This window comes from Phyllobates terribilis, unplaced genomic scaffold, assembly GCF_046119375.1.
Source record: "Phyllobates terribilis strain yellow unplaced genomic scaffold, ASM4611937v1 Scaffold_2__4_contigs__length_985480577, whole genome shotgun sequence".
Classification (NCBI taxonomy): Eukaryota; Metazoa; Chordata; class Amphibia; order Anura; family Dendrobatidae; genus Phyllobates; species Phyllobates terribilis.
The window spans coordinates 390320084-390334255 of record NW_027362762.1 but is presented as its reverse complement, the minus strand read 5'-3'; the positions used below and the strand labels follow the sequence as shown (position 1 = coordinate 390334255).

At 45.8% G+C, this 14172-nt stretch overlaps 1 protein-coding gene across 1 annotated transcript in view; it reads left to right on the top strand.

Moving 5' to 3' along the window:
* TMEM255B (transmembrane protein 255B) overlaps positions 1-14172 on the top strand; it is a 163890-nt gene that overhangs the window by 39481 nt on the left and 110237 nt on the right. The window contains exon 4 of the mRNA XM_073670528.1: positions 14010-14099. Within this exon, the coding sequence (XP_073526629.1) occupies positions 14010-14099 (90 nt within the window). The remainder of the gene's footprint in view (positions 1-14009; positions 14100-14172) is intronic.

Genomic DNA, 14172 nt, shown 5'->3' with positions numbered 1-14172 from the left:
TCCAAAATGGTGTCACTTGTGGGGGGTTTCCACTGTTTAGGAACATCAGGGGCTCTCCAAACGCAACATGGCGTCTGCTAATTATTCAGACAAATTTTACATTCAGAAAGTCAAATGGCGCTCCTTCCCTTCCAAACCCTGCCGTGCGCCCAAACAGTGGTTTTCCCCCACATATGGGGTATCGGCGTGTTCAGGAGAAATTGCACAACAAATTTCATGGTGCAATTTATCCTATTACCCTTATGATAATGCAAAATTAAGGGATGAAAAACGTTTTTGCGGGAAAAATGTGAAAATTTTATTTTTACAGCTGATTATTATAAACTTCTGTGAAGCACGTTGGGGTTCAAGGTGCTCACCACACATCTAGATAAGTTCCCTAAGGGGTCTAGTTTCCAAAATGGTGTCACTTGTGGGGGGTTTCCACTGTTTAGGAACATCAGGGGCTCTCCAAACGCAACATGGCGTCTGCTAATTATTCAGACAAATTTTACATTCAGAAAGTCAAATGGCGCTCCTTCCCTTCCAAACCCTGCCGTGCGCCCAAACAGTGGTTTTCCCCCACATATGGGGTATCGGCGTGTTCAGGAGAAATTGCACAACAAATTTCATGGTGCAATTTATCCTATTACCCTTATGATAATGCAAAATTAAGGGATGAAAAACGTTTTTGCGGGAAAAATGTGAAAATTTTATTTTTACAGCTGATTATTATAAACTTCTGTGAAGCACGTTGGGGTTCAAGGTGCTCACCACACATCTAGATAAGTTCCCTAAGGGGTCTAGTTTCCAAAATGGTGTCACTTGTGGGGGGTTTCCACTGTTTAGGAACATCAGGGGCTCTCCAAACGCAACATGGCGTCTGCTAATTATTCAGACAAATTTTACATTCAGAAAGTCAAATGGCGCTCCTTCCCTTCCAAACCCTGCCGTGCGCCCAAACAGTGGTTTTCCCCCACATATGGGGTATCGGCGTGTTCAGGAGAAATTGCACAACAAATTTAATGGTGCAATTTATCCTATTACCTTTATGATAATGGAAAATTAAGGGATGAAAAACGTTTTTGTGGGAAAAATGTGAAAATTTTATTTTTACAGCTCAATATTATAAACTTCTGTGAAGCACCTTGGGGTTCAAGGTGCTCACCACACATCTAGATATGTTCCCTAAGGGGTCTAGTTTCCAAAATGGTGTCACTTGTGGGGGGTTTCCACTGTTTAGTCACATCAGGAGCTCTCCAAACGCAACATGGTGTCTGCTAATTATTCAGACAAATTTTACATTCAAAAAGTCTAATGGCGCTCCTTCCTTTCCGAGCCCTGCCGTGCGCCCAAACAGTGGTTTTCCCTCACATATGGGGTATCAGCACGCTCAAGAGAAATTGCACAAAAAATTTTGGGGTCCATTTTTTCCTGTTACCCCTGTAAAAATAAAAAAAATTGGGTCTAAAGTAACATTTTTGTGAAAAAAGTTAAATGTTAATTTTTTTCTTCCACATTCCAAAAATTTCTGTGAAGCACCTGAAGGGTTAATAAAGTTCTTGAATGTGGTTTTGAGCACCTTGAGGGGTGCAGTTTTTAGAACGGTGTCACTTTTGGGTATTTTCTGTCATAAAGACCCCTCAAAGTGACTTCAAATGTGATGTGGTCCCTAAAAAAATGTTTTTGTAAATTTTGTTGGAAAAATGAGAAATCGCTGGTCAACTTTTAACCCTTATAGCTCCCTAACAAAAAAAAATTTTGGTTCCAAAATTGTGCTGATGTAAAGTAGACATGTGGGAAATGTTATTTATTAAGTATTTTGTGTGACATATTTCTCTGATTTAAGGGCTTAAAAATTCAAAGTTTGAAAATTGCAAAATTTTCAAAATTTTCGCCAAATTTCCGATTTTTTCACAAATAAACGCAAGCGATATCAAAGAAATTTTACCACTATCATGAAGTACAATATGTCACGAAAAAACAATCTCAGAATCAGGGGGATCCGTTGAAGCGTTCCAGAGTAATTGCTTCATAAAGTGACAGTGGTCAGAATTTAAAAAATTGGCCCGGTCACGAAGGCAAAAACAGGCTCTGGTGCGAAGTGGTTAAGCTAGGGGGCTGTTTGCAGGAGATTAATGGTTGATCTGGGAATATTTCTCTCAGTCTGTGGTCCCTGTGGAATACGGGTTGAAGATTAGTACCAAGGTTGCCAACTTGACATTTTATTTTTTCTGGACAGTTTATCAAAAGAAATCACAGACACACAATATTTATGGACACATTGGATAGCCATAATAAATCATTATGATTATAAGCGATAGATGTCTACAGCCCATAATTCTAATATGGATACATCAGCTGCATTCACTGTAAACTGTAAAATCATAATTATAGTAAAAATAATCTGCATATATTTTTTCAGCTTCAAAATAATGACAGACACCTTATATATTTTTATATGGACAGAGCAAAAATACCCCCTATTTTTACGGACTGTCCTGGAATTTCTGGATGGTTGGCAAACCTGATCAGCACCAATTTTCCTTAGGATGCTCATGTGGGTATTGTATGTGACTAAAAGAGGATGGCTGCTATTATCCTCCCTCTCTTTGTAGTCCAGGAGGCTGTTCTTGGGACTAGGGTTACCAACTTGATTTATTTTTTTCTGGAGAGCTTATCAATAAATCACGAACAGACAATATTTTTTAGTACACATTGGAATACAATAATAAATCATTATTATTATAAGTGATGTATGTCTACAGCACATAATTCTGATATGAAGACATCAGCTGCATTCAGTATAAACTGATGATGATGATAATCATGGATGCCTTAATATTTTTTTTCACGGACTGTCCTAGAAGTTCTGGATGGTTGGCAGCCTTGTTTGTAGTCCGTTAGGCTCTTTCCATCTATTACTAGTGATAGGTATCCTTGTTGTAGGAATGTATTCCTCAGCGATAGCAGATCTAGTTTTCTATCTTCACTTTCTGAACAGATCCGAATGTACCTCAGAGCTTGACTGTAGATCAGATGTTCCTAACCTTTAGCTCGGGATCCTCCCATGAATTGTGGCTCGCGGGTGTCTGCCAGCTTGGTGCATTAGCTCCAGGTCTAGCAAACTGGTATGAAGAGTATATCTCAAAATGATGAATTTTGTGAGTAGACCTGCACAGAAGAGAAGATCTGAGTGCACATATATTGGTCATAGGTTTAGAATTTGAGTATGGTAAGGAGACAGTATGATACTACCTGTCAGAGGTGGTTCTTCAAGCTGAATGTGACAGTGAGTTGGGAGTGCTTGATGGGAGTATACTAAATGAGGATATTGTGGGGACCCCTGAATTTTGGTATACTACTTTGGGGTGATTTCTGTTGAAATGCTTTGGTTATTATTGTACTCGTAATGGGGGCTTTGGTTGCCACTACTGTGAGGGGGGGGCGGAAGCTGGATGTGGCTCTTGACCCCCCTCAGAGGTCAGAAAGGTCGGGGAACACTGATGTAGATGATGATTTTTTTGTGTTTCTCGGATGAAAGCTGTTCCGTCTAAGATATGACTGACGTCCTGTGAATTTATGGTAAATTGATGTTTGTATGGTATGTAGTATATGTAGTTTAGACAAATAGTTAATCTCAGTGCATGTTTCTTTTAAGGCAGGATCTAACGGCTCTATTGTCAGTCAGCATTGAAGTCCAACAAACACTATGCATAAACCTATTGAAATATTAATATAATAAAATAAATATTAAATTAATTAATCTGCTAGGTTGGGCATGTTAAAACTCAGTATGCCCAACATTTGATTCTTCCAATGGCAGTATGGCTACCCATATTCTTTAGATTTTTATTATATCCCTACGCAACCAACATTTAACTTGCATGTAGAGACAGCTTTAAATGCACACATACAGTAGATAAAATAATCTATACAATCTATATTATTGTTTCCAGACATATTTTGTACAGCTAAACATTTGTTCTCAGTTACAAATACAACAAATGTAAACTCAGAGAGCACACAATTTAATAATGCAAGGGCAAATAAACAACAATTTCCAGAAATAATACAATAATGTTCTGGGAACACTGGTAAATGGAAGCCATTATAGGTCATATTTCTCTGACACTGTAATTTAGGAAGAAGTCTGCAATTGTAATGGATGTTATGGGCTGAAATTGATTATCTTTGTTTTTCCCATTTCACTTAGTTTACAGTTAGGTACTATAAATGAAAAGTGTAAAACAGTGGATGTAAAAATGAGTATAACCTGAAAACTAAATTCGGATACATCATAGGCTGGTGGCGGATGTTGGCTTTAGACATATAGGAATAAACACCAATAGCAGGTCGGACCACTTTTATTTCAGAGCAGCTCTATTAAGAGGCATGAGTTAATTTAGGCAATTTAAGCTACACAAGGGTCTTTCATGTATCTTTCATGTATCCCACCAATGTCCCATACAATACATGTCACTGTGCTAACTGCTAAATTAATCGTAGACGATACTCGGAGACTCAATTTGTCTTGACAAGATGTAATGTCCTTGTAGACAATATCAGTGTAGTCAGGGTATAAAGTGGAGAAAATAAGTATTTGAAACACTGCCGATTTTGCAAGTTTTCCCACCTACAAAGAATGGAGAGAATCTAAAAATAAAAACTCGAAAATCACATTGTATGATTTTTAAATAATTAAATTGCATTTTATTGCATGAAATACTGTAAGTATTTGATCACCTACCAACCAGCAAGAATTCTGGCTTTCACAGACCTGTTAGTTTTTCTTTAAGAAGCCCTCCTACTCTGCACTCATTGCCTGTATTAATTGCACCTGTTTGAACTCGTTATCTGTATAAAAGACACCTGTCCACACACTCAATCAAACACACTCCAACCTCTCCACCATGGCCAATATCAAAGAGCTGTCTAAAGACACCAGGAACCAAATTGTAGATCTGCACAATGCTGGGATGGGCTACAGGACTATAGGCAAACAGCTTGGTGAGAAGGCAACAACTGTTAGCACAATTATTAGAATATGAAAGAAACACAAGATGGCTGTCAATCTTCCTCGGTCTGGGGCTCCATGCGAGATCTCGCCTCGTGGGGTAAGCATGATTCAGAGAAAGGTCAGCAATCAGCCCAGAACTACATGAGAGGACCTGGTCAATGACCTGCAGAGAGCTGGGACCACAGTCTCAAATATTACCATTAGTAACACACAACGCTGTCATGGATTAAAATCCTCAAGGGCACACAAGGTCACCCTGCTCATGCCAGTGACGTGCCCCCTGGGCCGTGGGGTACTCGGTAGCCGGGCCGGTCGTTGCTAGGGGAGATGTCACAGTGGCGGTGACCCGGTCCGTGACCCAGGGCGGTCAATAAAAGGGGAATTTGGGAAAGGGGATTATAGTTTTTATATAATGTTCGTGATGCCACCTGTGGTATGCGGCTATATGGAGCCGCCGCTGCGCTGCAGAACCTCTGGAGCCGATGATGACGCAACAGAGTTGGTTTAGCTCTCCACTGTCAGAGCTTAGCTCCAGGGCAGGAAGTGGTGATTTTATAGATGTTGCTGTGCGGTGTAGTGCAGAGGATGGCGCAGTTAATAATCAGTCCACAACTTAATGGCGGTTTCCTCTTATCTTTACTTGCTGTGGTTAGGCAAACCGGGGCATGGGTACTAGCTGGTAGTAGAGGTCCAGGCGGCCTGGAAGCAAGTTGGGAATCCACCTCACCAGGTGAAGTTGTAGGCCTTCCCTTTGCGCTAATCTCTTTGGCCCTGCTGCTTGCAGCTATGCTATAGCCCTCGTCCCCGAGTAAAACGTCTTTGTGCTCACCCGTATAGTAGGCAGCTCGGGCCTTCCTAGAGTGTCGCTCCCACGTGGCGGTGCTGGGCCCTATCATGCTGCTGAGCCTCCGGCATCTGATGGGGCCAGGAGACCTGCAGTCTCCTGCCCTCCGGTTTCTGCTGCTGGGCCTTCAGTGCCCCACAACCTCGGACTCCGGTGTCTGGTTCTTCTGCGCTTCTCTCCTCTGGGGTGAACTGCCGTGCAGCTACACTCCCTAGGTCTTTCCTCGTCGACATCCTGACTTCAACTCCTCTCTGCTCTCCTCACACTAACTAACCACCGCCTCGAGATCCCAGTTGCTAAGGGGAGGAGCTCCCCTTGCTGGTCTGGAGCCAGGAAAGTGTTGCATGCTAGCAAAACCTGATTAGGGGACCCCTGCTTGCTTCCAGGCATGGCATCACCCCTTGTGAGGGAGGCAGTGCCACTGTGACAACCGGACTCCTGGGGTGCCACATTCCCCCCTAGTTAAATTCAGTACTCCCGGACTGAGAATACCTTTTAAAATTAACAATCGACAATAACAATTCCCATTACAAATAGTTTACAAAATCTCAAAAAGCAAAAACTACAAAAAAACAACAAAAATTGGTAGCAGTCACTACGGCGCTTAGTCTTTACACCACAATCCGGATAACTGAAATTTGGCTGGTGGGAACCCCATCAACCCAATTTGAGTATCGTCCCTGGGCGTGGCTTCAGGGCACTCTTTCGGTGGGCCTGGTCGTTTATTTTCAAGGCCACTTACTAACTATTTTTAATATTGTCCTGACCACACTTAGTCCTGTGGTCCAATTGTCCATAAATTTAACAACTATATATATCCAAGATTATTCAACGGTTACAACTATATATAACATACACTTTAGTTATCTTACATTTTAGTTCCTCCAACGGGCAGGGAGCTGACCTTTAGTACTCCGGGTCGTTCTACGTAGTACATTTGTTGTCACTGACCTACCCTGGTCCCTAGTGTCGGGTGTGGTGGGTTCAGTGTGAACTACACTACGGGTAGTCTGAGGTAACACTGGTAAGCTGGGTAATCTCCTACGAATTCTTTGACTCACCCTGGGTACGACAGGTTCACTGCTAGCAGAGGGTAGATTCTCCTGATCTGCTGCTGAGGAAGCATCTGTCTCTGGGGCCGACTGGTCTTCCAGATGTTCTGGAGCCTCTGCAGCTTCCGGTGAGGCCGCTTGGAGAAAGGTCAGGTACCACAATTGCTCTGTTCACCTGCGTCCAAGACCGGGGAAATGCTCCAAGGACTGTCTGGACCGTTTCTTCCACCTCTTCTGTGGGCTGAGGGCTGTCTTGGTCTTCTTCTTTGTGTTTCAACTGTTCAGGATATATCTTCAAGTGGTCTCTTGAGACTGCTGCTGAAGTTTCCCCTCCATCTTTACTGATGAGGCACACTTTGGTGGTATCGTAATTTGAGGGTAGGACGTAGTATGGCTCATCCTCCCACTGGTCATCTAATTTATGCACTCGTCTCTTCCTCTTAAGTACCTGTTCTCCAAGTGACAAGGGAACTGCAGGTGCATGCTGATTGTAAGTTTTCTCCTGCTTCTGTCTCGCGTTGGAAAACTTCTCTCCACGCATTCTTGCGGTATTGTTGCTGCCGCTCCGTATCCCAATCTGCATCTGGTGATGTCGTCTCTGGTGTTAAAACTCCCATGTCTAAGTCAATGGGCCGCTTACCAGGTCTTGCTCTCATCAGGTAAGCGGGTGTACAGTTGGTGGAGTTCACCGGGATGTGGTTATATAGGTCCACCAAATCTGGTAACTGCTCTGGCCACAGGCTACGTTCTTCAAGGGGCAACGTCTTCAACAGGTCCATTACCACCTGGTTCATTTTCTCGCACAACCCGTTGGTCTGGGGATGAAACGGCATCGTCCTTATTTTCTTGCAGCCGTACAAGTTACAGAATTCTTGAAACACTTCTGCTTCAAAGGCTGGACCTTGGTCGGTCAACACTCGTTCAGGGTAACCGTGCGAGCGACAAAAGTGTTGTTGAAATGCTTTGGCTGCCGTTTGAGCCGTCTGATCTTTCACTGGCACTACTACAAGGAATCGGAAGTAGTGGTCTACTATGGTGAGAGCGTAGACATAGCCTGACCGGCTTGGGGCTAGCTTCATGTGGTCCAAGGCTACCAGTTGAAGTGGTTGTTTGGTGATTATGGGCTGCAGGGGAGCCCTCTGGCTGTCATGGTCTTTCCGTCTCAGGTTGCATGGACCACATTCTCGACACCATCTCTTGATTGCTTTCCTCATGCTAACCCAGTAGAATCGCTCACGTAGCAGGACTTCCAACTTCTTCCACCCGAAGTGTCCTGCTCCATCGCGGTACGCTTCTAAGACCATTGGCGCATCCCGCCTTGGGACTACCACCTGCCAGACCAGTTCGTGTGTCCGGGAGTTGATACTTCTTCGACACAGCTTTCCCTCGTAGATGAACAGTTTGCCCTTCTCCTTCCACAACTGTTGGGTCTCCTGTGGAGCATCTGGATCAGGGTGCGAGTCAGCTTGTGTCAGCAACTCCTTTACCAGGAGGACAGCCGGGTTGCTATCCTGCATCTCTACCCATCCATGGTGGGGCAATGGGTTGAACGTGGCCTCTCTGTTGGCGGAGCGCTTGTCCCTCACACAGTGGGAGCACTGGGTCACCCCATGATGATGGAAAGCGGGTAGCTCTATCTCTTCCAAATCTTCCGGGTCTTCTCCCCTATCTGGCAAGTTGGGCATCCTGGACAGCGCATCAACATTAGTGTTATTATGCCCCACCCGATACTTGATGGTAAACTCCAGGTGCGTCAGCGGGTTGTTGTCTGTGAAGACTGTAAATCTGGAGGAGGTGAGGTAGTGTTTGAAGCGCTCTGTTACAGCTCAGACTATGGCTAAAAACTCCAACTTAAAGGAACTATAGTTGTCGGGGTTCCTTTCCGCGGGCCGGAGTTTCCTGCTGGCGTAGGCAATCACTCTCTCTCTGCCCTGGTGTACCTAGTACAGCACCGCTCCCAATACCACGTTGCTGGCATCCGTATGAAGTATAAATGGTTGGCCATAGTCGGGGTAGGCCAGGACTTCGTCTCCAGTAAGAGCCATTTTCAGTCGAATGAAAGATTCGTCTTCTGGTTTACCCCATTTGAACGGAGGTTTCGGGTTCTTGGCCTTCTTGGACTGGCCCACTAAGAGGTCCTGCATGGGTACCGCTATCTTGGTGAAACCCTTGATGAATCTCCTGTAGTAGCCCACTAGCCCGAGGAACTGCCGCACTTCCTTGATAGTGGAGGGTCTTGGCCAGTCCTTGATCACGGCGACTTTTTCAGGGTCTGGTGCTACACCTTCAGCGTTTACCACATGACCTAGGTACTGCACCTTGGGCTTCAACAGGTGACACTTGGACAGCTTTACTTTCAGGCCATAACCAGATAGGGCTTCGAACACCTCGGCCAGGTGCTCCAGGTGGTCTTCATATGTCTTTGAGTAGACGATTACGTCGTCTAGGTACAGCAGGACGGTTTTGAAATTTTTGTGTCCTAGGCAACACTCCATTAACCTCTGGAAGGTTCCTGGCGCGTTGCAGAGCCCGAATGGCATGCAGTTGAACTCGCTAAGGCCCATTGGTGTTGTAAACGTGGTCTTTTCTCTGTCCGCCTCTGCCACAGGAACTTGCCAGTACCCACTGGTGAGATCCAAAGTGGAGAAATAATTAGCAGATCTTAGTGCAGCTAATGATTCCTCTATTCTGAGCAATGGGTAGGCGTCCTTATGTGTAATGCGGTTAATCTGACTGTAATCAACACACATCCTCATTGTACCATCTTTCTTTCTAACGAGAACTAATGGAGCTGCCCAGGGGCTACAACTATCTCTGATCACCCCAGCCTCCTTCATCTCCCGTAACATTCCTTTGGCACATTAATAGTGAGCTGGGGGTACAGGCCGGTACCTCTCCTTAATGGGCGGATGATCTCCTGTGGGGATATGATGTTGGACCCCTTTTACCTGCCCAAAGTCTAGTGGGTGTTTGCTGAAGACTCGATCATATTCTTGGACCACCCGGTATACTTCATGCTTTTGGTGCAAAGGGGTGGAGTCAGTGCCTACTTGTAGCTTCTGACACCAATCCTCCATCTGCCCTTTGGGGCCATTATCCTCCGCCGGTTTGGATGGAGGCTAGGGTTCCACTGCCTTTATTGCATTGTTACTGACAGTGAATAGCTTAGCAAGGGTGGCATACCGGGGTAAATGGACCTCTTTCTCCCCATAATTCAGGATGCGTATTGGTACTCTCCCCTTGCGGAAATTGACTCCCCCCCTGGCTGTCAAGATGGTGGGCCTACTATCAGAGTACACGGGTTCTACCAGGGCCTGATAAACTTGACCACTGAGACCTATTGCTGCCCAACACCATATTAACATTTCACTCCTAGGGGGCATTGCAATGGGGAATGGATCACTCATCCTGACACTGCCGACTTCTCCACCAGACAGCTCTACCTGTTGTCTTTTCATCAGGGCTCTGATCTCCTTCTGCAGAACTCGCTGCTGACTGGAACTGGCAGTCTCTGCGACCTGCTGCAACAAAAGAATAATTTCCCCAAGACAATTCTCTATCACATTTATGCCTATAGTTATCATAGGATGGCTTTCTCAGCGATCAATATCAACAAAAATCATTCCTTGTGATGGCAGCTCTACTCGGCCAACTTTTATGGTCACCTCTTTATACCCCACCTGAGGCAAGGGCAGACCATTGCTGGCATAGATACTAAGATGTTCATCTGGACGGCGGGTAATGTCTGAATCAGTCCAGTATTGTTTATAAAGGATATATGGCATCGTTGTCACCTGGGACCCAGTGTCCAGCAGTGCGTTCATCGGGATGCCATCAAGCACAACAGGTAGGACCGGTCGTCCTCCCACGTACTTGTCTCGCCAGCTTTGTGGGCCTGGTCGTCTAACTCCCGGGGGTTGGCCCTCTGCCCCAGGGGTTGCTCGTTTAAATTACAGAATCGTGCGAAGTGCCCCCCCTTTTGACAGCGGCGGCAGATGGGTTGTCCGTCCTGGTTGTAGCGATCGCTGTTCCTCCCTCTAGTCGGTGGAATTCTTCTCTGCTGTCGCCACGGGACGTCATCATCTGGACTGGAAGCCAGCTGGATTCTTCCCTTTAGAGACACTTGAATGGCTTGTATGGTTTTGGTTAACGCAGCCACACTTTTGGTCAGCTCCTGTACCTGAAGGCGCACACTGTCGGGGTCTACCTGTTTGATGGCTCGCAGTGCCTCCTGCAGGTTTAGAGCATAGTCCCGTACACTGTCCTGCACCCTTTGTTTGCACCCGTAGAACTTCATCATAATTTCTGCTGTGGTGCGGGTGTCAAAGGTATCCTTCAACCGGGCCAGTATTTTCTTGACAGTGCATTTGTCCCTGTCCGGCCAGGACTTCACCTCTCTCTGCATCGATTAGCTGGCCTATGAGGATGCTGACTTTTTGCTCCTCATACAGGGGGTACACTTTAAACAAACTGTGCAGTCTCTCCTCAAAGTCGTTCAGGGTGTGCGACTCCCCTGAGTACTGGGGAAACCACGCCGCCCCTGGTATATACGGCATTGATAACGGCATTACAGTGGCGGCGGCCGCGGCTGAATCCTCTCCTCGGTTGGGCATCCTCCTCCCCCCTAGTGAACCTCAGCCAGGTCCTGGGCGTCTGCTGATGTACCGGTATGCTGCTCTGCAGGAGGAAGGATCTCTTAAGGATCTCGGCTGACGGCAAATGACGTGATAACACAGTTCAGTACAGTTCAGTACAGTCTATGGCACACAGGACCCGGTTATACCGGGCTTCGTGAATCCTGTTCGTGACGCCAAGTTGACGCGCCCCCTGGGCCGTGGGGTGCTCGGTAGCCGGGCCGGTCGTTGCTAGGGGAGATGTCACAGTGGCGGTGACCCTGTCCGTGACCCAGGGAGGTCAATAAAAGGGGAATTTGAGAAAGGGGATTATAGTTTTTATATAATGTTCGTGACGCCACCTGTGGTATGCGGCTATATGGAGCTGCCGCTGCGGTGCAGAACCTCTGGAGCCGATGATGACGCAGCAGAGTTGGTTTAGCTCTCCAGCTTAGCTCCAGGGCAGGAAGTGGTGATTTTATAGATGTTGCTGTGTGGTGTAGTGCAGAGGATGGCGCAGTTAATAATCAGTCCACAACTTAATGGCGGTCCTCTTATCTTTACTTGCAGTGGTTAGGCAAACCGGGGCATGGGTACTAGCTGGTAGTAGAGGTCCGGGCGGCCTGGAAGCAAGTTGGGAATCCACCTCGCCAGGTGAAGTTGTAGGCCTTCCCTTTGTGCTAATCTCTTTGGCCCTGCTGCTTGCAGCTATGCTGTGGCACTCGTCCCTGAGTAAAACATCTTTGTGCTCACCCGTATAGCAGGCAGCTCGGGCCTTCCTGGAGTGTCACTCCCACGTGGTGGTGCTGGGCCCTATCGTGCTGCTGAGCCTCCGGGCATCTGATGGGGCCAGGAGACCTGCAGTCTCCTGCCCTCCGGTTTCTGCTGCTGGGCCTTCAGTGCCCCACAACCTCGGACTCCGGTGTCCGGTTCTTCTGTGCTTCTCTCCACTGGGGTGAACTGCCGTGCAGCTCCACTCCCTAGGTCTTTCCTCGTCGATGTCCTGACTTCAACTCCTCTCTGCTCTCCTCACACTAACTAACTCCCGCCTCCAGATCCCAGTTGCTAAGGGGAGGAGCTCCCCTTGCTGGTCTGGAGCCAGGAAAGTGTTGCATGCTAGCAAAACCTGATTAGGGGACTCCTGCTTGCTTCCAGGCATGGCATCACCCCTTGTGAGGGAGGCAATGCCACTGTGGCAACCGGACTCCTGGGGTGCCAAACCAGCACATGTCCAGGCCCATTTGAAGTTTGCCATTGACCATCTGGATAATCCAGAGGAAGCATGAGACAAGGTGATTTGGTCAGTTGAGACCAAAATAGAACTTTTTGGTATCAACTCCACTCACCGTGTTTGGAGGAAGAAGAAGGAGGAGTACAACCCCAAGAACACCGTCCCAACCGTGAAGCATAGTGGGGAAACATCATACTTTGGGGGTGCTTTTCTGCAAAGGGGACAGGACGACTGCACCATATTGAAGGGAGGATGGATGGGGTCATGTATCTCGAGATTTTGGCCAATAACCTCCTTCCCTTAGTAAAAGCATTGAAGATGGGTCGTGGCTGGGTGATATACATTTGAAGAGAAAAAAAGGCCCAGCTTACAAGTCCAATTAGAAATAAAATTGTAGCTTCATTATTAATTCTTTCAAATTTATATACACATTGCAAAAGAAAGGGTGAAGGGGGAGACCTCCATGAAACCTAAGTACGTTCTTAATCCTGGTATCCTAGCATAGGACTATTAATAAATAACTTTTACTTCTAATTGAACTTGGAACATGGACCTTCTTTTCTCTTCAAATGTGCATCTACAAATGCCTAGGCAGTGGCTAGTCTCGAGCTTCCTTACTACCTGGATTGGAAAGGGTGAGCTGGCATTTTTTCCTTAAATTGTGAACTTGACCCGCAGCATGTCAATTTCTCTTACGGGTCCACTAGTGGACTTTCCCCATATATTAACATCAATGAGGAAAGTTTGAATGTATATAAAAAAAAAATGTATTTGCTATTCCACAGCGTCGGGGCCACAGGTGGCTCCTGACCATGTGCACATACCCTAATTGTCTAAACATGTTGGTTTATGCAAAAACGTCATGTAGTCAATGACGTGGTTTACTGGCAACATAGACTGCATCACAACAACGCTGCCTAACCTCACCTTCACTCTTCAGTTTTCCAGAGGTGTACTTGGAAAAACCTACAAAGAAATATGCCATGTGGGTAGATTCATAGATTGCGTGTGCGATGTGAATCGCCTTTAATATAGAATTCAGTAATCATGTGATGTAGTAATAATTTTTACTTACAAGGTAATAAGAAATCCATCGCCTTTACTGGTGTACAATGATATAATTTTTCTGTCTCTGTAGTAATGAGTTCCTCAGCAGCACACACAGGCTACTATAGATTAGATTTAGCCACAAGACTATTTATATGCCTTTTTTTTGCCGTGAAAGCGTTATAATTATAACTCATTGTAAATGTGTTTTTTTCCCCTTCAGCTAGTAGCCTCCATTGTGTTCATCAGTTTCGGAGTGGTGGCAGCATTCTGTTGTGCAATAGTTGATGGAGTTTTTGCAGCTCGACATATTGTAAGTATTTGCACATGTTCCTATTTGAGTTGTTACTTTAAATTACATGTAATATCTATTGACAATATGAGAG